This window comes from Hyla sarda, chromosome 2 (genome assembly GCF_029499605.1).
Source record: "Hyla sarda isolate aHylSar1 chromosome 2, aHylSar1.hap1, whole genome shotgun sequence".
Classification (NCBI taxonomy): Eukaryota; Metazoa; Chordata; class Amphibia; order Anura; family Hylidae; genus Hyla; species Hyla sarda.
In genome coordinates, this window is record NC_079190.1 from 145,338,036 (window position 1) to 145,361,977 (window position 23,942).

The window sequence follows — 23,942 nt, forward strand, 5'->3', positions numbered from 1 at the left end:
GGTCCAAATGGGGTCTAAGATTAGATTGACACCAATCAGACATTGATTTGTATGCCACTGGCTTCCACTAATTGAAAACCTCTAGGTTTAGTGTTGACCATTGAATAAATTAGAAGCAATTCATTCAAGCTTCCAAAGGCATATATTCAGAGATTCATAGTAAAGAGGGGACTTCTGGCCAACCCCGCAAAAATTAGATTGCTTCGTCATTGACTAGCTTAGGGCGCCCTGATCATCCACTTTTTTTTTCTTTTTTTTTTTTTACAGTTTCTTGATATTCCATCTTAAGGTTTATAGTTTGTCTTACAAATCATGGAATCAGTTTGATGGGAGGGAACTTATTTTAAAAATAGGTGATGGGAGGGATTATACAGTCAGGGGAGAGGCATGCATGCCCCCTCAATGTACAATACACACCCCCTGACTATAGAATATGATTTTTTGTTGCCATTTTAAAAAGCTTTTGAAAAAGATTGACAATTTACTTATATTTCTCAAAAGGTTTTCTTTTAAAGAGTTATAAAAAAAGGATCAGCAGCTACTTTTAATATGATTTTATATCCGCTAGCTATACACAGCGACAGCAGCAGCTCTCTTCACTCTTTATACATTACTGCAAACCCTCAACTGTGAAGTATTCGGTATCAGCTTATAGTCTCTGGATGTATTCCAGATTGTTTACATTTAATAACTGCTCACAGAGTTTGACAACTAAGTAAAACTGAAACCATGTCTCATTATTCTAGATCTCTCACATGCACAAATAGAATAGTACAGCAGAGGTAAACTACTGCAAAGATCAATATTGCTAAGGAATAGCATGAAAGAATGTAAAGGACTGGTGAGAGCAGAAGAACAGAACTCACCTGAGAAAAAAATGTTTTAGAAGTCCAAGATAAAAAGTCCAATTCCCTGGTTCCTTGGCTAGCATAAAAGATATTCTAGACAGCAGAATTTTAGAGAGAAAATATTGACAGAGAAAATCGGGAAGCAGCAGACTACACAAAACACCAATAATGAAAAGGAAAACACACAATAGAAGACTAAGCATTTTTTCTAGGGTATCTAACATTTTGTTCAGTCAAGACTTGAGCCAACTCAATACAGGTTAGATAAACGTTTGGAAGGGATGTAGTGTGTCATGCCATTCAATGAAGAGCTCAGAGTAGATTTACATAACATTGATAATATAAATTCTGAATATGTCTGCATGTAGATCAAATAAAGCACTACTATGGGCAAAAATGGTACACTGGGTTATGCTTAGAGCAGGACTTCAAAGGGTGGTGTATTATACAAGGTTCTGTTTGTTTTTTTTTTGTGAATCCTTGTCATGCACCACCCCATCACGCCCTGCACTAAGCATTAACAGTATTTAAGTTTTTTAAGCTTTACCTGCCATGCTCATTTAACTGCAGTTAAGGATAAATTACCACAAGTTTTATACAGAAAAAAAAGGCAACATTTTTGGTTAACGTTTTCACATGTAAGCAAAAATATATATATTTTTTTATATATGTATATATCATATATATGATTAACAAATAAAATTATTGTATAAAATTGCATTTTGGGAGAAAATGGCATTAACCTCACAGACCAATAGGTCAATAGGATATGTCAGGATACTGTAAAATCTAGAATAACTAAACTGTCATAACATCATAACTGTCAACACCTAAGTAAACAGAGCCTTCATCCTGCATGGGCAACAGTCTGTACACAAAAAATATTTGCACGGTCCTAGAATTACAGTCTGGTTGCTTTTAACTACATAAGCACTTACATTATAATTGTCACAACTAAGTTGTGAGGAGTAGTAGGTTTCTGAACATCAAATGCACTTTTAAAACTGTTTTTTCCCCATTGTAACAAAAAAATAACCAGTCCTGTATTTAGCATTATTGTGTCCGTGACAGAATGTGTATGACCTAGACGAGTACTGCCTAAGGTACAGGACTGGAAAAACAATTACAAAAACTGCAGAAGAGTGACTTCCAGTATGTTGTGAATGTGGCCTTCTCTGCCAAGTATTGATAACTTATCTGCCATTTATAACTGCTGTTTTATCTGTATAACAATAACTATTTCCAGATAGGTCAACAAACAATATAATTTGTTTTATTTCAAAGTGTAAAAGATTGTCATAATTTATATATAGAAATGGATCTGTCAATTAGGGTCGTCTGAATGTCCCAATGACAACTCCCTGTTTCTGGCTGGTCTTCTTACAAAATGAAAATACAGCAAGGCTATTTACGTAACTCCTCTGATGACTGTGTAGCCATATTTCCGATTAGTGGGAAAACCCCCTTAAATCTTCAGCAAGCAACAGGTATTTGTGTCATTAGGACTGTCAGACAGCCATGATTGACCAATCACTCCCTAAATGGAAAATCACTTTAAAAATGGTTATTCTGAAATGGCAGCCTGTCAGGGTGTCATGCTGCCTGTTATATACTAATTTGTGCTTGGAAGGCCATCACTAAGTTTAGTGCTCATTGGGGCTTTAAACTTTAAACAATATTTGTTGGAAGGAAAAAGTGTATACTGTATTAAGAGAAGGCGCCCAGACAAATGTGAAAACAAAAATAGGTAAAGTGGTTTGACAGCCAAGACTAGCATCAGCTAAAGTGGCACTAAAGTGTAGATTATCCACAAAATGCTTTGGATGCTGAACTTGGGAGGGTTTGACTGCAGAAAGCGGAGGGAGAATTGAAGATTTAACACATGCTACTTAGCCACGCTGTGTGCCACATCAAGCGTAATAAAATGTATGTTTTTACATAAAAAAAGGGAAAAAATATAGGATAACAGAACCGTGAGTAGTGTAGTACTACAATACTTAGCATGTAAGTAGTGCGACAACAAATCAGTAACTTAATACCCCATAATGTCTTGAGGTATGCAAAAAAAAAAATGCTGTCTTTATTGCTTTATTGTTCATTGGTTACTGTTCAGAAACAGAATTTGCGGCTATGTGAAACTTTAGTGAACAATCATCATTGCACATCAAATAATATTCATATTAATTCATAAAATATATAAAATATATATAAAATTATATGCCACCTTTTAGCATTTTGTTCCTAGCAGAACAACAAAGACATTATTAAAATAAAACATTGCATAATCAACCAAAGGTACTAGAGTACAACAAGCATTGTGATACGGTGATAAAGTGATCATTCCTTGTTAAAGCTGATGCAGACAGTACATCTGTACTTTTTTTCTTCAGAGTGTTTAAATAAAATCAATATCTATGCAATATAATAAAGAAAGCTGACAGTGAATGGAATACATGAGGAGCCTCTAAGGCAATTTGATAGGGGGTGCCTTTTACTTACATCAACAGGAGCCAGGAGACTCTTGCCGAGATGCTGATTAAAAGACAGGCACCAAGCTTCATTGTACCCATTCATGTTAGGAACATACTTCTTTATTGTCTCATCATTCAGCCTTAGCCACACACCATCATCATTGTGGATCTAGATGGGAAACAAGCAACAATAGCGAGCCATGCTCTCCTGTAACTACCTGTAGTTTTTGGTTAGCAAGTACAACATGGCTTTCTAAAAGCCAGTTGTAAGTTCAAAGTGCAACTGCGTGGTTCTACGCCACATGCATCACCAGTGATACAAACGTGTAGTGGAGGGAGTGAATAGTGAGAGGACACAGAGTGGACAAAACTCAGAACAAGAAAAGAGCATGAAAGCAAGCAGAAATTGCTAAAGAAGGGTCTAACACTACAGGACAAGGCAAACATGGTATGGATAGTGTAATGGAATTATTGTAATTTATAGAAAAAGAAAAACGTTATGTAATGCCTTATCTGAAAACAATTACTAAAGTAGTAAAACATTAACAAGACATTTGTTTTTAAGTGCTATGTAACTTAAAGAGTACCTGCCACCAAGTAAAACTTTTAATATAGTGTTCTTTAAGTAATTTCCAGATACTTTCCCATTTAAACATATTTCTGTTAATAATTTTAAAATAAAGTAAACTGTGATTCAAAAAATGGCCACTAGGTGGCGCTGTTCTGATCCATGCTGCAATATATACAGTGAGTTTGGTCTCCTCCCAGCCTGGCAGGAGTCCAAACTCAGAAAGTGAGTGAGGCACAGCTCTTGCTCACTGAGAGCCAGCCGAGGCTCAGTGCAGCGCTGGAGCCCGAAAAAGAATGCTGCGCTGAGCCTGCCTGACTGAGACCGCACAAAGAGGTCTTCTATTCTTCACAGCATTAGTTTTACCGACAGGGAGACAGCAGCAATGAGAGGGCGGAAGTGGTCCCCCAGCAGGCTTCAGTGATGTCGTGCCTGCTGGGAAGCACCAGCTTCCTCCTGCCGGCAGCTCACACTCTGTATTGAAGGTATGATTCAGGGCTTTTTAAAGCCCCAAAAACATTTTTAAGGGCAGGAGGGGTGTTATGATAGTTAGGGAACATAGCCTGAGTAGGTTTAGAGTAGTTTATTTGGTGACAGGTACTCTAAGTGGAGAATATGTTTTATTTGGCCATAATAAAATATCCTTAAATATCTAAGGAATTACCTCATCAATAAAAGCGATTGTTCCATTGACCTTCACTACGCCTATCTGTTCACTCTGAAGGGAAGGGTGGCTACGAATTCGGAGCCCTGCACTGTCCTTGGCGACAAATTTACGAACCTATAAAGCAGAAATAGACAGAAAAGGAGAGAAAAGCTAAGCGCTTAAGCACATCATAAAGCCTGAAGTTATCATAGCTCAAAATTAGGTGATACATCCAGGCAGAAACGTTACAGGTTGGTGCTGGTTTCCCACAACAATGCAAAATTTAAAATAAAAAAGCAGACATGACATCAAGATGAATTCAACAAAAACTATATGCAACATTCTAAACAAAAGACTGGGCAAAAAAATTTAAGAAATAATTAAAACTATACTACAAATAATTTTCAGACCCTGTCTACAAACAAAATGAAAGTTGTCTAAAGTTGAAATGGGGATGCATAAGAAAAGTGTTTGTATTTTCACACATCTTTCATGTTTAAAGCTAATGAATATTAACCCATTTTTCATTTTGTTCACTTTTATTTTTTCCTTCTCTCCTTCCAAAAATAATGCTTTCAATGTTCCACCTACAGACCCATATGAGGGCTTGTTTTTTGCACCACCAATTTTACTTTGTAATACTGTCAATCATTGGGGGCATCTGATTCTACGCAGTGCACTTACCGGTAAAAAGGACACCTTATATTTATTATGTAGGTCCACATGATTAAATTGATACAAAACTTATATAGGTTTGATTTTGTTTTAAAAAAAAACTATTATTTTTGTACGGAAATTAGAATGTTTAAAATCGTCATCTTCTGACCCCCTATAACTTTTTCTATTTTTCTGTATATGGGGCTATATGAAGGCTCATTTTATGCGCCATGGTCTGAAGTTTTTATCGGTACAATTTTTTCTTTTATGCGACTTTTAGATTTTTTTAAAATACTTTTTTAGGGTAAGCAAAGTGACCAAAAACACACAATTTGGGACTTTGGAATTTTTTTTACGTGTACGCCACTGACCGTGCGGTTTAATTAACATTATATTTTTATAGTTCGGACATACCACATATGCGGCGACACCACATATGTTTAAGCTCACATTTTTATTTTAAATGGGAAAAGGGGGGTGATTCAAACTTATTAGGGAAGGGGTTCACATTTTCAGCGACTGTATGCTACAGTCTTCCTGAACCTCCACCATTGAAAAAGGGGCTGCAGTTCCCCGAAACGCGTCTGGTGTTAAGACAACCCTGCACATCATCGGAGACCATCGTTACCGCATTGCCGGTCCTCACCTACTCTCTCACTTGTTCCCCATGCCGTCGGGGTAGAGAGGATACCTCCACCGTTGCCATACGCTGCTATGACCGCTAGGCTTCACAACGCTGCCACACGCTGCTTCCCAGCCATCATCTCCGACCCCCAGCACCGGATCATATCACCCCTCCTACATTTCTCCTGTGCCGCCGGGACAGAGGGACGTGTATCCGGATCGCAAGCACAGCTGCACTCACCTGACTGTGCAAACTGTAGCCGGTAAGAGGCACCAAGTGCCTGAACTGTATAGCGATTGCCCTCTTGCATTCAGTCCCCGTGCCGTCGGGGTAGAGCGGGCATCGCCTGTATCTCTGCACCTAAAAACGTTTATAGTGGGCCCCAATCTGGGAGGCTCCAGGGTTACCGAAAATTTGCCTTATTGGATTATCAACTTTTTTGCTATGTACTTTCATCTGGATTAATCCTGGCTCCTATAATATGACTTTACAGTATAACTAAACAGATACTGTTTTCACTGTCCCATTGCCCCACTTTCATTGTCTCATTGTCTAATTGTTGAAGTGCAATACCACTGTGTATATTTTATATTTTTAACATTTTATACCATTGTAACTATTTTATCTAGTGACCAGTCTGCGACAAGGGCCCTGCCGCAGACCTCACATCATTTTTCCAAATAAAGGTTATCATTTTATGCTATTTTAGACACGTTTTCTTTTTTCTCTCTCTCTCTCTTTCTTCTAATTTTTGACCTTATATATTTTACTGTAACCTAGCCAAGCAGGACTGCCTCCCCTTTTTACACTATGAGTTATGAAAATATATCGTTAATTAAACCGCACGGTCAATGGCCTACGCGCAAAAAAATTCCAAAGTCCAAAATAGCGTATTTTGGGTCACTTTTTATATCATGAAAACATGAATAAAAAGTGATCAAAAAGTTCGATCAATACATAAATGGTACCACTAAAAACTTCAGATCACAGTGCAAAAAATTAGCCCTCATACCACCCCGTACGCAGTAAAATTAAAACGTTATAGAGGTCAGAAGATGACAATTTTAAACATATAAATTTTCCTGCATGTAGTTATGATTTTCTTTCCAGAAGTACGACAAAATCAAACCTATATAAGTAGGGTATCATTTTAATCGTATGGACCTACAGAATAAAGATAAGGTGTCATTTTTACCCAAAAATTTACTGCGTAGAAACGGAAGACCCCAAAATTTAATTTTGTCGCACAATGATTTTTTTTTCCTGTTTCGCTGTAGATTTTTGGGTAAAATGACTGCTGTCATTACAAAGTAGAATTGGTGGCGCAAAAAATAAGCCGTCATATGGATTTTTAGGTGCAAAATTGAAAGGGTTATGATTTTTAAAAGGTAAGGAGTAAAATAACGTCCCCAAGGTGTTAAAAAGGGTATTCCAGGAATTATTTTTTTTAATTGACTATTCTGCAGGGGCTGTAAAGCTAGTGTAGTACATAATACAGTGTCTGTACTTGTGTTTTTTGAATGGTCTCGCAATTTATGTTATCTTTGCCCCAATGTTTATTTTTGACAGCATACAAAATGAGTCGTCCGGTTGCAGTGCGGCAAGAGACATTACATCACTATTCAGGTGTACAAAGGGACCCTGTCAGCTTCAATGGGTGGAGCTACCGCTGGGGAATTGTAGTTTCAAACATCACAGCATGGTAGGGAGCTCATTTGTGCTTCAATGAGTGAGGTGACTAATGTGTAGGAGGGAGAAAAGTGACCTCACATTTGGGATCATGGGACTCTAAATAGAAAGGTGGAAACTACAAAAGGAAATACCCATTTCACCAAAATATAGTGATATAGTGTTATGGTAATCTCACAACACAGCTATTTAGCTTCCAGACAAGCATGGATCTTACTTAAAAGAAAAACTGTCACCCTGATCACCCACACTAAACCCAATACACTGGGTTATAGTGTGGTTGACCAGAAGTCCAAGAAGGTTGCTCAACTGAGTTAATTGCGCACAGGAGGCAGGGCCCCATCGGCTGCCCGCCCCCTGCTTTTTTCAGCCTCCTCTACTGCCGATGTGAGGCGCAGAACTACTTCCTATGCAGTTTTGCATTGGCCCCTCGCTGTATGTTCAGAAATCTCTGGACATCAGGCAGAGCTGACCAGGACACCGTTCTGCACCTCCCTCAGCCCTGTACACAGCTCCCGAAAGGAAGGACATCGATTCTCACAGCTCCGCTCCTGGATGTAGATTTTGACAGCTGTCAAAATTTACGTCCGAGGGGGCTGTGAGAATCTCTCTCCTGCTGAAGGGAGGTGTGTGAAAATTTACGTCCAGGAGTGGGGCTGTGGGATTCCCCCTCCTACTGAGGGAGGTGCACAGGCCTGCTCACAAAGCCCCCTGGATGTAGATTTTCACAATGGCTCCGCTGTAATCCTGGGATATCAACAAAGGGTTGGGACAAGTCACACTCCTCTTGACAGCTGAGGAGAGGGGGCCAAAGCAGAAATGCATGGGACTCACCGGCTGTCCGCCCGCTGCTTTCTTCAGCCTCCTCAACTGCCAACCCCTCTTATCACATTCATATTCAGCGACTCAACGACCTAGTGACGTGAGTAGCATTTCACATGAGCGCAGTGCTCAGAGCAAGGAGTGCATGTGCTGTTCTTTTACAGTCGCAAGATTCGGCTCTAACGTAATTAAGACTTGAGAGCTGACTGTAAAAGAACGGCGCATGTTCTCCTTGCTCTGAGCGATGTGTCGCTGAATATGATCAGAGAGGTGCTGGCAGTAGAGGCGGTTGAAAAAAATAAAAATCAGGGGGCGGATAGCCAGTGGGGCCCTGCCTCTTGCGCGTAATTAACTTAATTGAGCAACAGAATTTCTCTGGGCAATATCAAAGGAACCACTGGACCAATTTTGGTAAGAGACACCTCCTTGGACTCCTGGTCACCCACACTATAACCCAGTGTATTGGGTTTAGTGTGGGTGATCAGGGTGACCGTTTTCATTTAAGAAGGTCCATTACTGTCTGGGAGGTAAGTATTACAATCACCTTATGGTGGGGAACCCCCTTAAAGGAAAACTGTCAGCCTGTTCACCCACACTAAACTCAATACACTGGGTTATAGTGTGGGTGAACAGGAGTCCAACGAGGGGTCATTTACTTAAATGTGCCCAGTCGGTCCTGAGATATAGCCCCCCCCCCCAGAAAATCCTCTGCTAAATTCAGTGAATAGAGCACAGGAGGCGGGACTTCATCTGCTCAATTTACAAATTCTTTGTCTGTGACACCATTTCACTAGGATGGGGCGTCACAAACAATAATTCTGTAAATTGAGTGGGAGGAGCCCCGCCCCCCGTGTACAATTTAGAGAATTTAGCAGAGGATCTTCTGAGTGACATCTCTCAGGACCTATTGGGCACATGTAAGTGACCCCTCTGACTCTTGTTCACCCACACTATAACCCACACCCACACTATTGGGTTTAGTGTGGGTGAAAAGGCTGACAGTTTTCCTTTAAGTACATTAAAAATAAGCTAAAATAAGTCAGCTATACAACTTAATGCATTCACTTGTTTACTCTGTTGAAAGCCTTTATATTTCAGTGTCTACTTCGATATTTAGTTACTTGTGCCAGGCAAAAAAGGAGCCATGGATCAAAGATCCCTGTACTTTATGTTGATTTAAAAGGGGGCACAATAAGAAATATTTTTCAGTGTGCAGCAAGAATAGCCTTTATTTGTGGCACACGCCAAAGACAAGTGTAAGGCAGAATTGTTTTTTGTACATGGTAATGGTGACAGTCATCTTGTCTAAACTGCTATTGACAGCATTCCAAAATACACTTTACAGCAACCACAGACCATGGTCCCTGATTACTTTGGCAAAGTGTTCTAGCCATGCTCTGCAACCTGTGCAGAGTCAGTGTGCAAGGAGGGGAGCTCTAACCATTACCTATAAATAGTGATAGATCCTGTGTTATCCATATCTAGGTGTTACCTGTCACTGCATGCCTGCCTGTAATAACGGACAAACTAAAGTACCGGAAATAACCTCCTATTAGAAAGGTAAAAGTGAAAACTAAAAAGTTTTAACCCCTTAAAGAGTGCGGGTGAACAGCTTTAAATAGTGGGGTCACTTACAGTAATCCGATGAGTAGGTGCAGAGTTAGAGCTTCTTAATCTTCAACTGCATTGCGCACCTTTGAGTTCCCCTGCCACCTTCATATTCCGCTTTTGGCCCACCCCCTCAAGAGTACGTAAATTTGTGCCATTGGGGTGATCGCTCTGCTCCCCCCCGGTAATGTAGGTCAATGCCATTAAAACAATAACCAATTTATATAGTATTTCTAATACTCTATTAAAAACCAAAACAAAGCCTATTTTTCCCTACACTGGGCTGTATGAGGGCTACATTTTTTTGCATTGTGATCTGTAGTTTTTTTTTGGTACACTTTGTTTTTAAGGGACTTTTTGATCACTTTTCTCATTCAAAATTTTTTTTCCCGGCAATAAATTTGCATGGGAAAGGGGGAGAACAAAATAAATAAATAAAAAAAAAGGTAATGCACTTAAGTGACACTATCGGTATCTACCCACAAACAAATAAAATCAGGTCAATCAAACATGCACAAAGGCACACTACGACCCACCTGGCAATCTTTTTGATCACTTTTTATTAATTTTTTTTCTGATATATGAGAGAGAAAAAAAGCATTTTTGGTGTTTGCCATTTTTTATGCTAACTATATTTACCGTGCGGGATAGTAAACATATTTTAATAGACTGGATGATTGAGCACGCAACAATACCAAATATATTTATGACGAGAGCCGGGGTGTTGGACAAGAGATTGCAGGGTGACCCAGCGGTCGAACCCCCACAATCAGACACCTTTTCCTATCCTGTGGATAGATTTACTTGAGTTTACCTTTAATGCACCAGGACGTACATTTAGGTCTTGAGCGGTGTACTGACTAAAACGAACACAGGAGCTGCCCTCACTTCTTAAATGGTAAGTGCCAGCTGCTATTAGCAGCTATGCATTTACAGTCAATGATGGAAAACAGAAATTTAGCCATTAACCAATTAAGTGCCGTAATCAATAGTAATAATGGCACTTAAGTGCCACAATGGCTGTCCTCCTATCCGATGGGCATCCCCACAAGTATGCAGGTGTCTGTTCGGTTTCAATGAGGTTATAATGATTGCATATAAAAGCTCTCTATGGGGACTTAAAGTGTACACAAAATATAAATATTTTTTTTTTTTATAAAACAAATAAGTTCCTCCCCTGATAAAAATAAAAAAAAAGATTAAAAAATATAAATAAATAAATAAAAAAAAACACATTTGGTATTGCCGTGTGCAAAAATGTCCAAAATATTTAAACAATACTTATGATCCCATATGGTAAATGGCTAAAAAGAAAAAAAAATTCCAAAATCGTAATTTTCATCACATCCCAGAAAAAAATGCAACAAAAAAGAATCAAAATTATATATGCGCAAAAAGCAGTACCGATAAAAACTACAGATCACCGTGAATAAAAATTTGTCCTCAAACAGCACTGTATAAGGAGAAAAAAATAAAAATAAACAAAATGTTATGGTTCGAATACAGCATTTTTAAACACACTTAAAGGAGTACTCTGGTGCAGACGACTACTGCTCAAGCTGCAAAAAAAGTTAAATAAACCATCACTCACCTTCCTGGGTTCCCACGGAGCGCCACTACAGCTGATCGGTCCTCCGGTCCATCTTCTTCATACTTCCGTGTGAAAGAAGCGTCACATGGTGCTCAGCCTATCGCCGACCGCCGCGATGTTCTGGCTGGGCCCTTAATAGGCTGAGCACCATGTGACGCTTCATTCACACGGAAGTATGAAGAAGATGGACCGGAGGACCAATCAGCTGTAGTGGCGCTCCGTGGGAACCACTTATCTGCAGCAGCGGCCCCTGCAATCACCAGCCCCAGTTTCAATGGCAGCTGGGGGTCTTGTGAAAGCCTCCAGGTTTCCCATGGGTGTTTGTGTAACCAACTATGCAGCATGATCGGGTACATTGTCAACATTATGCTGGAAGAATGAATACAGTGCACTATTAACAAGTGCAGTGTATTAAACCAGCGAAGGTAATTACTGTCAGTCCCCTCTTTTGCATAAGAATACCATTTAAAAAAAAATAAAAATCACGTAATCAATTATGTAACAAACATTTGCCCTTGACCGTGCAAATAAACTCCTGAACTACTAAAAATTTTACGTTCATGAAACCGCACTGTCAATGGTGTTAAACGTACAAATTTTATTTGGATAGGGGTAACATTTTCTGTAATAGAACTCCGCCAGTGGTTTCAAAGTTTGAGGTAACAGATGCATTTTAAGAAAATAATTGGGTTAATTATGTTCAAGCATAGTAATATTTTACCTTGTTAGGCTGAGGCTCTGCTTTTGGTTTTACCAACTGTGTCCCTGGTGGTATCATTCCTTTTGGGGGGTCCTTTACTTTGACTTCTAAACCTGCATCTATACAAATATAAATAAAACAAGCATAAAACTATCAGACAATTAGAGTAATTTTTTAATACCACTAGCACAAAAATAAGTTTAAATGGTACCTGTCAATAAAAAACTTGCTCCAGGCTTACTATTTAACTGGTGCTGATCCTGTTCCTGTCTTAAATCCTGGTTTTCATCCTTTTATGGCTAATAATTCTCTTGTTTATGTGGCTCACACTACATGAAGTTCACTGAGGAATAGGAGGCATTTGCATGCCCTCACATCTCATGTGGGAACTTCTACCCTCAACCCTCAGAGCTGAAAACGACAACTGGTTGCGAAGAGGCTCTGTGACACGTCCCAGTCTTACAGAGTCAGCTGTTTGATAAGCCTGGAGCAGGCACAGAGCTTTGCTTGTCCCAACCACACTTCCTATATTTGTCACAGTACAGACACACAGGGCAAAAGCTGCAGGGATAAGACACTGTTAAGGACAGTGAAGGGACCCCTAGTGGTATGGAGCATTTTTCACCCCCCAAAAAATGCACATTTTTAAAGGCAACCAATCCGCATATTTTAGCATATATAATGCTTGGTAATGCTTATATATGCTAAAATCATTATCCTCACCATCCCCAGGGGACGTTTCTGCCCCCAGGGATTGGGAAGATATTAAGTTAAGCCCCCCGGCAAGTAGTCCCCCTCGCCCCAACGCCTTGAATGACAGCTCACATCACAGCTCTGCTCAGTCTGCTTAGGGAGCAGAGCGGTGACGCGAGAAGTCATTCACGCCATTGAGTTGGGGCCAAGGCCGCAGCGAATGGAGCTGGTAAGTGTAAGTCCCGCCCAGGGGACTATTTGCCGGGCGGCCATATCTTCACCATCCCTGGGGGCACAAACGTCCCCCGGGGATGGTGAGGATAATGATTTTAGCACTTATAAACGCATTGCCAAGTGTTATATATGCTAAAATATGAAGATTGGTTCCCTTTAACCAATATATTACAAATATACACATTATCTACATTATATGAAAAGATTTTGTAAAGATGACAGTGCCTCTTTAAAAAGGTCATGCTGCAAAAAGTCACTGTTAAATCCTAGCATTAATTTTGAAGTAGCATTCTGGAGATATTTATTTTATTTTAACTTTGCTCAGGCTGCTGTTAAACCCTTGCTGCGATAGTACGTATGCATACATCTTGATTATCTACTTTTCTCAGTGATGTGCTGCAAGAGATGTGCTGCAGGAGATCAGCAGTGGAACTCTGCTATCAATCACAACTAGGATCCTGCCTCTGCTGCTGAGACAGAGATCATGTTTGTCTCAACAGTGTGAACCTCATAGATGCCGCAGTCCATTCTGACCACAGCATCTATAGGATTGAGAGGGGGACTTTCTGTGTCCCTTATCTGCAACCATGTGATGCAATTGTGTGTGGTACGGATTGTTATAATGGTAGCAGATAGCCTCCTGTCTGCACAGTATAGAAGCCTGTGAGGTCCAGCCATAGGGGACAGAGACCTTCCCAAAGCAGCCCATGGGGTGGGAAAAAAAACACAGCCAGAGAAAAGGTCGGCCTGGAGACTTAACCACATCCACTGCAAGAGATTGCGGATGAGACCCTGGACAAACCAGAGTCCGGCAACTTACTGCCTGAAAGCCTCCATAGACCTAAACATCTTAACTAGAAAATAAAAAGGAAAAAATATTAGGTCTGGAGAGCTCCAGTCCTGTGTCTGGCTCCTACTGAACTAAGCTAAAACTGATTCACTCACAACTAGTGGGTGGTCATATCCTGTCAGGAGCAAAAATTTTTGTCTATAGTGTCAGCCTCCTAGTGGCAGAGCATATACCCATGGTCTGTGTTCCACAATGAAGCGACTAAGAAAATATACTATTTTTACTTCACAGTGAAAGCAAAAAAAAAGTAATAAATAAATGATAAATCACTTTTTCTGAAAAAAAAGTCTGAAATATTAAAATTTGTCACATTATGGAGTTTTTCAAAAAACATGCTGCATGTATCAACATAAATTTACCACTAAAATAAACTACAATGGGTAACGAAAAAAAACAAATCTCAGAATTGCTTCACTCAGTAAAAGCATTGCAAAGTTATTACCACCTAAAGAGACATACCAGATTTGATAAATGGGGCTTGATCATTAAGGTAAAAAACTGGCTGTGTGCAATAGCGGGGGGGAACCAGCATGCAGGGTATGTTGAGTACCGCCTCCGGTGTGCAAACCAGCTATTACAAATGGAGGCTGATATAATCTCCAAAACCAGACTGCGGATCCACGTAAGCGATACCTTGTTGAAATCTGGTTCACCCGCACTATAACAGGTTTGTACACATTTATAAAATCACCCTTTACAAAAAGAAAAAGGTCTAAAGTCTTGACTACCATGGGTCTTACGTCTCTGCAATATGCTGTTCACTGCAGGTTAGGCCAAGTCTGTCTATAGTAACAGACATCAGGACAAGTGGAGGCAGTGCTTAGCATGTACTCTGTGTAGAAGAGAAAGCACCTGAGGAAGCCTGGGGGGTACCTGAAAGTTGAGCTAGTCTACCTGCTGAAAATTATACACATTGTTCCTGATAAATGTAAGTTTCTTTCTTATCTCTCACCACCCAAAGCTTAGGGAAGCAGTAACTTTTGCTTCTACTGCTGCATGTCTACAGTGCTGTAGTGTAATCTCCCCCTACCCCTTCCTTTAGATTGTCAGCAGAAGTTCAGTGCTTGGTGTAACCCCATAGTTGCCATGCTGCTGTGTCTTATTTCTGCTGTGCTATGAATGACCAGAGTAGTGAAGGAAAGGAAATCCTATATGTGTATTGTCAAAAAGCCCATCTCTGGTCATGCCCGCTGAAACAGAGAATGAGAAATTGCTGTGCACCATAAAGGGTACTCTCTGGGTCTCCTTAACAGCAGCGAGAGCACAGAAATCCCTTTGTTACCACTTTAAAGGGTTAACCTAACAAAGTTCTGTATCCAGTTCAACCTCTACCACATGGACTTGCCCGGATCTGGCACCCAGCCAGATGCAAAGGATTCAGCAGGAGAGCCAGTAATCCAGCAATGTCTGAAGATATCTAGCTTTATTCAGAATCCACGATAAAATCAGGTGCAGCAACTGTAAGCAAGTCATCATTTGGACAGAATTTTCTTTAAGTGTTATAAATAAATAAAATATAGTACATTACCGATCTCTATTCCATCTATGGTAACATGTATAGTATAAAGGCCGACAGCACCCGGGGTCCAGTTTGCACAATAGGTACCATCATTGTTCACTCGAATTAGCATATTTTCACTTGGCCTGTTCAGAAGAAGATAAAGAATACATTACAACACATACATGCCCAATAATTATGTTCACAAAGTAAATGTGTATAAAAGAAACTAGAGTGCCTTAAAGCCAACAAAAAAGTTTTTTTGTGTTAGTCACCTTTAAAGACAATGGATGTAAATGTCCATCCTCATGCCCTGATACTTAAAGGGCTATTCCAGGCAAAAACTTTCTTTTTATATATCAACTGGCTCCGGAAAGTTAAACAGATTTGTAAATTACTTCTATTAAAAAATCGTAATACTTCCAATAGTTATTAGCTTCTGAAGTTGAGTTGCTGTTTTCTGTCTAACTGCTTTCTGATGACTCGCATCCTGGGAGCTGTCCAGCTCCTATGGGGATATTTTCCCATCATGCAAGGGATATTCTCCCATCATGCACAGCTCCCGGGATGTGACATCATTGAGCAGTTAGACAGAAAACTTCAGAAGCTAATAACTATTGGAAGGATTAAGATTTTTTAATAGAAGTAATTTACAAATCTTAGAAATGGGATATTAGTCCTCAGCTCAATATCAAAAAGATTAATGGTGGATGTCTGGTGTCAATAATAGAGAAAACGAAATTGGTATATAAATGGTATTTAATAGATATTAAATAGTGCGTTCCCGCAGGGCCCTACGGTGGCGCACAATTGGTTAAAAAGTAATAAATATAAAAAATGCAACAAGTTATTACACTACAGAGCGAATGATACTATTAATAACAAATGTATCTATTATGGCTGCCAGCCATATAATGATACACTGGGTGATAATGTAACATACAGTGTTACGCTGATCAGGATGTTAGTAAATTCAGTGTGCACAAAAATAAATAAAAAATAAATAAAAACGTTCCTCCAGAAAAGGAAATAGCTTAGTAGAAAAAGAAAAATATAAAAATAAAAATATAAAAAGTACAAAATGTCCTGTAAATAATAAAGGTGACAGTCCTATAGGTGGTGGAGTTGTGTCCTGTAGAATGAATCCTACGATTGTCCTGAGACAATGTCCTGTGATAAAATCATGTGCTGTAAATGATTATAACATAAATCAATTTGTATAGTGGGTATTAAAGCTGGATCGTTTTTACCGGTTTCTCCACTCCACAGTCAAATGGCCTGCAAATGAAAATATGATCGCTGGCACGATTGTGCCACTCACCGCACCGCTGGTGGACAGATGGACGATGGACATATGCGCTCTAGCCGGGGCGGCGTGATGGTCACAGGATGTACAGCCGGCGAGCTGTCCCTTGGCGTCAGGTATACTCTAGCCGGGGCGGAATGTTGATCGCAGAGTATCCAGCCGCTCTCACCGGCGAGTTGTCTCTTGGCGTCTGACGTAGCAGGTCAGCTGATGGCAGGTCAGCTGACCTTGTGCGGGAGGTTAGTTGATATTGGATTACGTTGAATATCAATGATGCATGCAGATAGAAATATTATTCCAATGATGGAGGGCTCTGCACCGGTTCAGCAGATGGATTTGAATACAGGACCATGTAGTGAATGGATGATAAATAGGATCTCTCCAGAGAGGAACTGTCCAATCAGTGTTTGTATAACCGCAACTGTAGTGTGAACTAGACCAATATAAAAGGCTCAATCACAGGCAAACGCGTTTTGGGGTTCAAAGCAGATTAGTAATGCCCCTTCCTCAGTGGTGGAAGGGGCATTACTAATCTGCTTTGAACCCCGAAACGCGTTTTGTGACTTTGAGCCTTTTATATTGGTCTAGTTCACACTACAGTTGCGGTTATACAAGCACTGATCGGACAGTTCCTCTCTGGAGAGATCCTATTTATCATCCATTCACTACATGGTCCTGTATTCAAATCCATCTGCTGAACCGGTGCAGAGCCCTCCATCATTGGAATAATATTTCTATTTGCATGCATCATTGATATTCAACGTAATCCAGTATCAACTAACCTCCCGCACAAGGTCAGCTGACCTGCCATCAGCTGACCTGCTACGTCAGACGCCAAGAGACAACTCGCCGGTGAGAGCGGCTGGATACTCTGCGATCAACATTCCGCCCCGGCTAGAGTATACCTGACGCCAAGGGACAGCTCGCCGGCGAGAGCGGCTGTACATCCTGTGACCATCACGCCGCCCCGGCTAGAGCGCATCTGTCCATCGTCCATCAGCGGTGCGGTGAGTGGCACAATCGTGCCAGCGATCATATGTTCATTTGCAGGCCATTTGGCTGTGGAGTGGAGAAACCGGTAACAGCGATCCAGCTTTAATACCCACTATACAAATTGATTTATGTTATAATCATTTACAGCACATGATTTTATCACAGGACATTGTCTCAGGACAATCGTAGGATTCATTCTACAGGACACAACTCCACCACCTATAGGACTGTCACCTTTATTATTTACAGGACATTTTGTACTTTTTATATTTTTTTTTTTATATTTTTCTTATTTTTTCTACTAAGCTATTTCCTTTTCAGGAGGAACGTTTTTATTTATTTTTTATTTTTGTGCACACTGAATTTACTAACATCCTGATCAGCGTAACACTGTATGTTACATTATCACCCAGTGTATCATTATATGGCTGGCAGCCATAATAGATACATTTGTTATTAATAGTATCATTCGCTCTGTAGTGTAATAACTTGTTGCATTTTTTATATTTATTACTTTTTAACCAATTGTGCGCCACCGTAGGGCCCTGCGGGAACGCACTATTTAATATCTATTAAATACCATTTATATACCAATTTCGTTTTCTCTATTATTGACACCAGACATCCACCATTAATCTTTTTGATATTGAGCTGAGGACTAATATCCCATTTCTATCATTTCTCTATATCTCTCTGTGGGGGAGAGCTTTTAGTTAACCTCGCCCATTTTTTTTTGTGGTTGAGCTACACATATCTGAATTTCCATAATTTACAAATCTGTTTAACTTTCCATAGCCAGCTGATATATAAAAAAAAGTTTTTGCCTGGAATACCCCTTTAATGCTCAGCACATACATTTAAGTCCTCAGTGGCATTCTGACTATAAAGCAAGCTATCAGCAGCCAGAACCACTCTGGTAATAGCAGACAATAGTGATCATGCTGATGTCTGTTATTTACGCTTAAGATGCCGTGATCAAAAATGTTCCTGGCATCTACAGAAGTTGCGGTACTTGGAAATTCGCATATGACTACCCGCAGCAAGTTTATGCAGGTCCGATGAGTGGAAATGGTACTCCGATGGAATTTTTTTTTTTTTTTTTTAAATGAACTGGCACCAGAAAGTTAAAACAGATTTGTAAATGACTTCTATTTAAAAATCTTAATCCTTACAGTCCTTATTAGCAGCTGTATGCTACAGAGGAAATTCTATAATTTTTGAATTTCATTTTTGTCTTGTCCACCGTGCTCTCTGCTGACATCTCTGTCCATATCAGGATCTGTCCAGAGCAGCATATGTTTGCTATGGGGATTTTCTCCTGCTCTGGACAGTTCCTGATACGGGCATCAGGTGTCAGCAGAGAGCACTGTGGACAAGACAAAAAAGAAATTCAAAAAGAAAAGAATTTCCTCTGTAGCATACAGCTGCTAATAAGTACTGGAAGGGTAAAGATTTTTTAATAGAAGTCATTTTCAAGTCTGTTTAACTTTCTGGCACCAGTTGAAAAAAAAAAAAAATGTTTTCCACTGAAGTACCCCTTTAACTACTCTGTGCAGCTTTGTGGATCTTCTTGGATAGTCTGCCCACACAGGTAGGCTATTCAAGTAGTTCAGAAATATTAATGATCAGTGCTATCACCAGACAGCAATAGAAATCCAAAGACTTATAAATAGTCCCCTTTGGGGAATTATTTGGTTAACAACCAAGGACGTGTATACACGTCCTTGTGCCGTTAACGGGGTATGGCACAGGCTCTCGACTCAAGCCTGTGCCATACCGGGCGGCCCTCAGCTGATTCTTGTAGTTGAGAGCCGGCGTTAATAGTGACATGCGGCGATCGCTGCGGCCGGCAATTAACCCTTTAAATTGCCGCCGTCAAAAGGTGACAGCGGCGTCTTAAGAGCCTAGTAAACACTGCCTGGTGGTCAAGTGGGGTCACTCCCTGGTGGTCCGCAGGACAATACACTGCTGAGGTAGCTGGAGGGTTTACCTTCCCTTCTGTGTCTGCTGCGGCTCTGTGAATGATAAAGCCAGGCAGGACCAGGCTTTATCAATAGAGCGCAGAGCATACAGGTCAATGTGGTTCTATGGAACCACATTACCGTATATACTCGAGTATAAGCCGACCCGAGTATAAGCCGAGACCCCTAATTTCAACCCAAAATCCCAGGAAAAGTTATTGACTCGAGTATAAGCCTAGGGTGGGAAATACCTCATCCCCCCCTGTCATCATCCAGACCCGTCATTAACATCCTCATCATCATCCCCTTGTCATCATCCCACACATCCCCCCTTCATCATTCCACACATCCCCTTATCATCCCACACATCCCCCCTTCATCATCCCCTTGTCATCATCCCACACATCCCCTTATCATCCCACACATCCCCCCTTCATCATCCCCTTGTCATCATCCCACACATCCCCTTATCCCACACATCCCCCCTTCATCATCCCCTTGTCATCATCCCACACATCCCCTTATCCCACACATCCCCCCTTCATCATCCCCTTGTCATCATCCCACACATCCCCTTATCCCACACATCCCCCCTTCATCATCCCCTTGTAATCATCCCACACACCCCCCCTTCATCATCCCCACCCCCCTTCATCATCCCCACACCCCCCCCCCTTCATCATCCTCTTCTCATCATTCGCCCTCAGTGGTCTTCAACCTGTGGACCTCCAGAGGTTTCAAAACTACAACTCCCAGCAAGCCCGGGCAGCCATCGGCTGTCCGGGCTTGCTGGGAGTTGTAGTTTTGAAACCTCCGGAGGTCCGCAGGTTGAAGACCACTGCGGCCTTCAACATGCGGACCTCCAGAGGTTTCAAAACTACAACTCCCAGCAAGCCCGGGCAGCCATCGGCTGTCCGGGCTTGCTGGGAGTTGTAGTTTTGAAACCTCCGGAGGTCCGCAGGTTGAAGACCACTGCGGCCTTCAACATCATCCAGCCCCCTCTCACCCCCTTTAGTTCTGAGTACTCACCTCCGCTCGGCGCTGGTCCGGTCCTGCAGGGCTGTCCGGTAAGGAGGTGGTCCGGTGAGGAGGTGGTCCGGGCTGCTATCTTCACCGGGGGCGCCTCTTCTCCGCGCTTCCGGCCCGGAATAGAGCCGTTGCCTAGACAACGACGCATCTGCGTCGTTGTCAAGGCAACGTGACTATTCTGAGGCCGGGCCCGAAGCGCTTAGAAGAGGCCTCCCCAGTGAAGATAGCAGCCCGGACCACCTCCTCACCGGACCACCTCCTTACCGGACAGCCCTGCAGGACCGGACCAGCGCCGAGCGGAGGTGAGTACTCAGAACTAAAGGGGGTGAGAGGGGGCTGGATGATGTTGAAGGCCGCAGTGGTCTTCAACCTGCGGACCTCCGGAGGTTTCAAAACTACAACTCCCAGCAAGCCCGGACAGCCGATGGCTGCCCTGGCTTGCTGGGAGTTGTAGTTTTGAAACCTCTGGAAGTCCGCAGGTTGAAGACCACTGCGGGTGGGGGAGTTCACTCGAGTATAAGCCGAGGGGGGTGTTTTCAGCACGAAAAATCGTGCTGAAAAACTCGGCTTATACTCGAGTATATACGGTAATCTGTATGAGGAATCTAATGAGTCCTCCTAAAAGTCTCCTAAGGGGACAAAAAGTGTGTGTATATATTATATATATATATATATATATATATATATATATATATATATATATATATATATATATATATATATATATATATATATAAATAATAAAAAGGTTAAACAAAAGAAAACACACATTAACTCCTTTATTAAAAGTTTAAAACACTCCCCTTTTCCCAAATTCCATTTAAAAATTATAAAAACAAAAACAAACATGTGGTATTGCCGTGTGCGTAAAATGTTCAAACTATAAAAATATAACATTAAACCGCACGTTCAATGGTGTATACTATACTATAGCGTATTTTTGGTCACTTTGTATTCTCTAAAAAAATGTATAAAAATGATCAGAGTCCCATCAAAACAAAATGGTACCGATAAAAACTTCAGATCATGGCGCATAAAATGAGCTCTCATACCGCCCCGTATATGGAAAAACAAAAAAATTATAGGAGTCAGAATATGACATTTTAAACCTACAAATTTTTGTGCATGAAGTTACTTTTTTTTTTTTAACAGAAGTAAAACAAAATCAAACCTATATAAGTTGGTTATCATTTTAATCGTATGGACCTACAGAATAAAGATCAGGTGTTATTCTTACCTAAGTGTGCAGCGTAGAAACTGAAGCCCCCAAACTTAGAAAATGCCGAATTTTTTTATTTTTTTTTCAATTTAGCCCTACAAATATTTTTATTTCTGGTTTCGCTGTAAATTTTGTAATAAAATTATTGATATCATTAAAAAAGTAAAATTGGTGGCGCAAAAAACAATCATATGGGTCTGTAGGTGGAAAATTTAAAGCATTATGATTTTTAGAACGTGAGGAGGAAAAAAACAAAAGTGCAAAAATGAAAAAACCTGTGGTCCTTAACCCCTAAAGGACCAAGGACGTACAAGTACGTCCTTGGTCCTGCTCCAGTGATATAACGCGGGTTACACAGTAACCCCGCATCTAATCACGGCGGGCCCGGCGTCATAGTGAAGCCGGGACCCGCTGCTAATAGCGCGCAGCGCCGATCGCAGCGCCGCGCGCTCAGAGCTGAGCCACGCGGCTAAAAGCGAAAGTAAAAAAGTGACGGTTAACTCAGTGGGCTGTTCGGGATAGCCGCGGCGAAATTGCGGCATCCCGAACAGCTTACAGGACAGCGGGAGGGCCCCTACCTGCCTCCTCGCTGTCCGATCGCCGAATGACTGCTCAGTGCCTGAGATCCAGGCATGAGCAGCCAAGTGGCAGAATCATCGATCACTGGTTTCCTATGAGAAACCAGTGATCAATGATAAAGATCAGTGTGTGCAGTGTTATAGGTCCCTATGGGAGCTATAACACTGCAAAAAAAAAAAAAGTGAATGAATATCATTTAACCCCTCCCCTATTAAAAGTTTGAATCACCCCCCTTTTCCCATTAAAAAAAACAGTGTAAATAAAAATAAACATATATGGTATCACCATGTGCGGAAATGTCCGAATTATAAAAATATATAGTTAATTAAACCGCTCGGTCAACGGCGTACGCGCAAAAAAATTCCAAAGTCCAAAATAGTGCATTTTTGGTCACTTTTTATATAATTTAAAAATGAATAAAGTCCTATCAATGCAAAAATGGTACCGTTAAAAACTTCAGATCACGGCGCAAAAAATGAGCCCTCATACCGCCCCCTACACGGAAAAATAAAAAAGTTATAGGGGGCAGAAGTGACAATTTTAAACGTATTAATTTTCCTGCATGTAGTTATGATTTTTTTCCAGAAGTACGACAAAATCAAACCTATATAAGTAGGGTATCATTTTAATCGTATGGACCTACAGAATAAAGATAAGGTGTCATTTTTACCGAAAAATGTACTACGTAGAAACGGAAGCCCCCAAAATTACAAAACAGCATGTTTTTTTTCAATTTTGTCGCACAATGATTTTTTTTTCCGTTTCACCGTAGATTTTTGGGCAAAATGACTGACTTCATTACTAAGTAGAATTGGTAGAAGCAATCATATGGATTTTTAGGTACAAAATTGAAAGAGTTATGATTTTTTAAAGGTAAGGAGCAAAAAACGAAAATGCAAAAACGGAAAAAACCCCGGTCCTTAAGGGGTTAAAGTGTAAAATAAGTGTAACCACCCTGATCCCATACAGTGAATGGCATAACCATAAAAAAAAGGTGGAAAACTGCTAATTTTGGTCATATTACATCCTAGAAAAAATTAATAAATAAAAAAAATAAAAGATAAAGTCACATACACAAAAGTAGTACTTGGTGTATGTGATACAGATAAAAATCTACAGATCGCTGCAAAAAATGAGCCCTTATATAGGAAAATATAAAAAAAAAATTTTTTAAAAGGGGTCAGAATAGGGCAAGTTTCTACATACAATGGTCTTTTATGGACCATTGGAACTTGAAACCATGCTCCCCATACAATGCTACAGACAGTCCAGATCTACAAAATGTGTCATTGGCTGGAAGAGCTGATCAATCAGAATGGATATTTCACTGGAACACAACTGTATTACTAAAGTGG

General features: G+C 40.6%; 1 protein-coding gene across 19 annotated transcripts in view; it reads right to left on the bottom strand.

Moving 5' to 3' along the window:
• The window catches only part of MYCBP2 (MYC binding protein 2), a 318,664-nt gene that overhangs the window by 108,254 nt on the left and 186,468 nt on the right, over positions 1 to 23,942 (bottom strand). For 13 of the 19 annotated variants that reach the window (XM_056555563.1, XM_056555546.1, XM_056555556.1 and 10 more), the window contains 5 exons: positions 15,531 to 15,646; positions 12,247 to 12,344; positions 4,552 to 4,668; positions 3,348 to 3,488; positions 867 to 941 (listed from right to left, as the gene is read on the bottom strand). In XM_056555563.1, coding sequence (XP_056411538.1) covers positions 867 to 941; positions 3,348 to 3,488; positions 4,552 to 4,668; positions 12,247 to 12,344; positions 15,531 to 15,646 — 547 coding nt within the window. The remainder of the gene's footprint in view (positions 1 to 866; positions 942 to 3,347; positions 3,489 to 4,551; positions 4,669 to 12,246; positions 12,345 to 15,530; positions 15,647 to 23,942) is intronic. The other 6 variants (XM_056555550.1, XM_056555564.1, XM_056555560.1 and 3 more) reach the window with 3 other exon arrangements.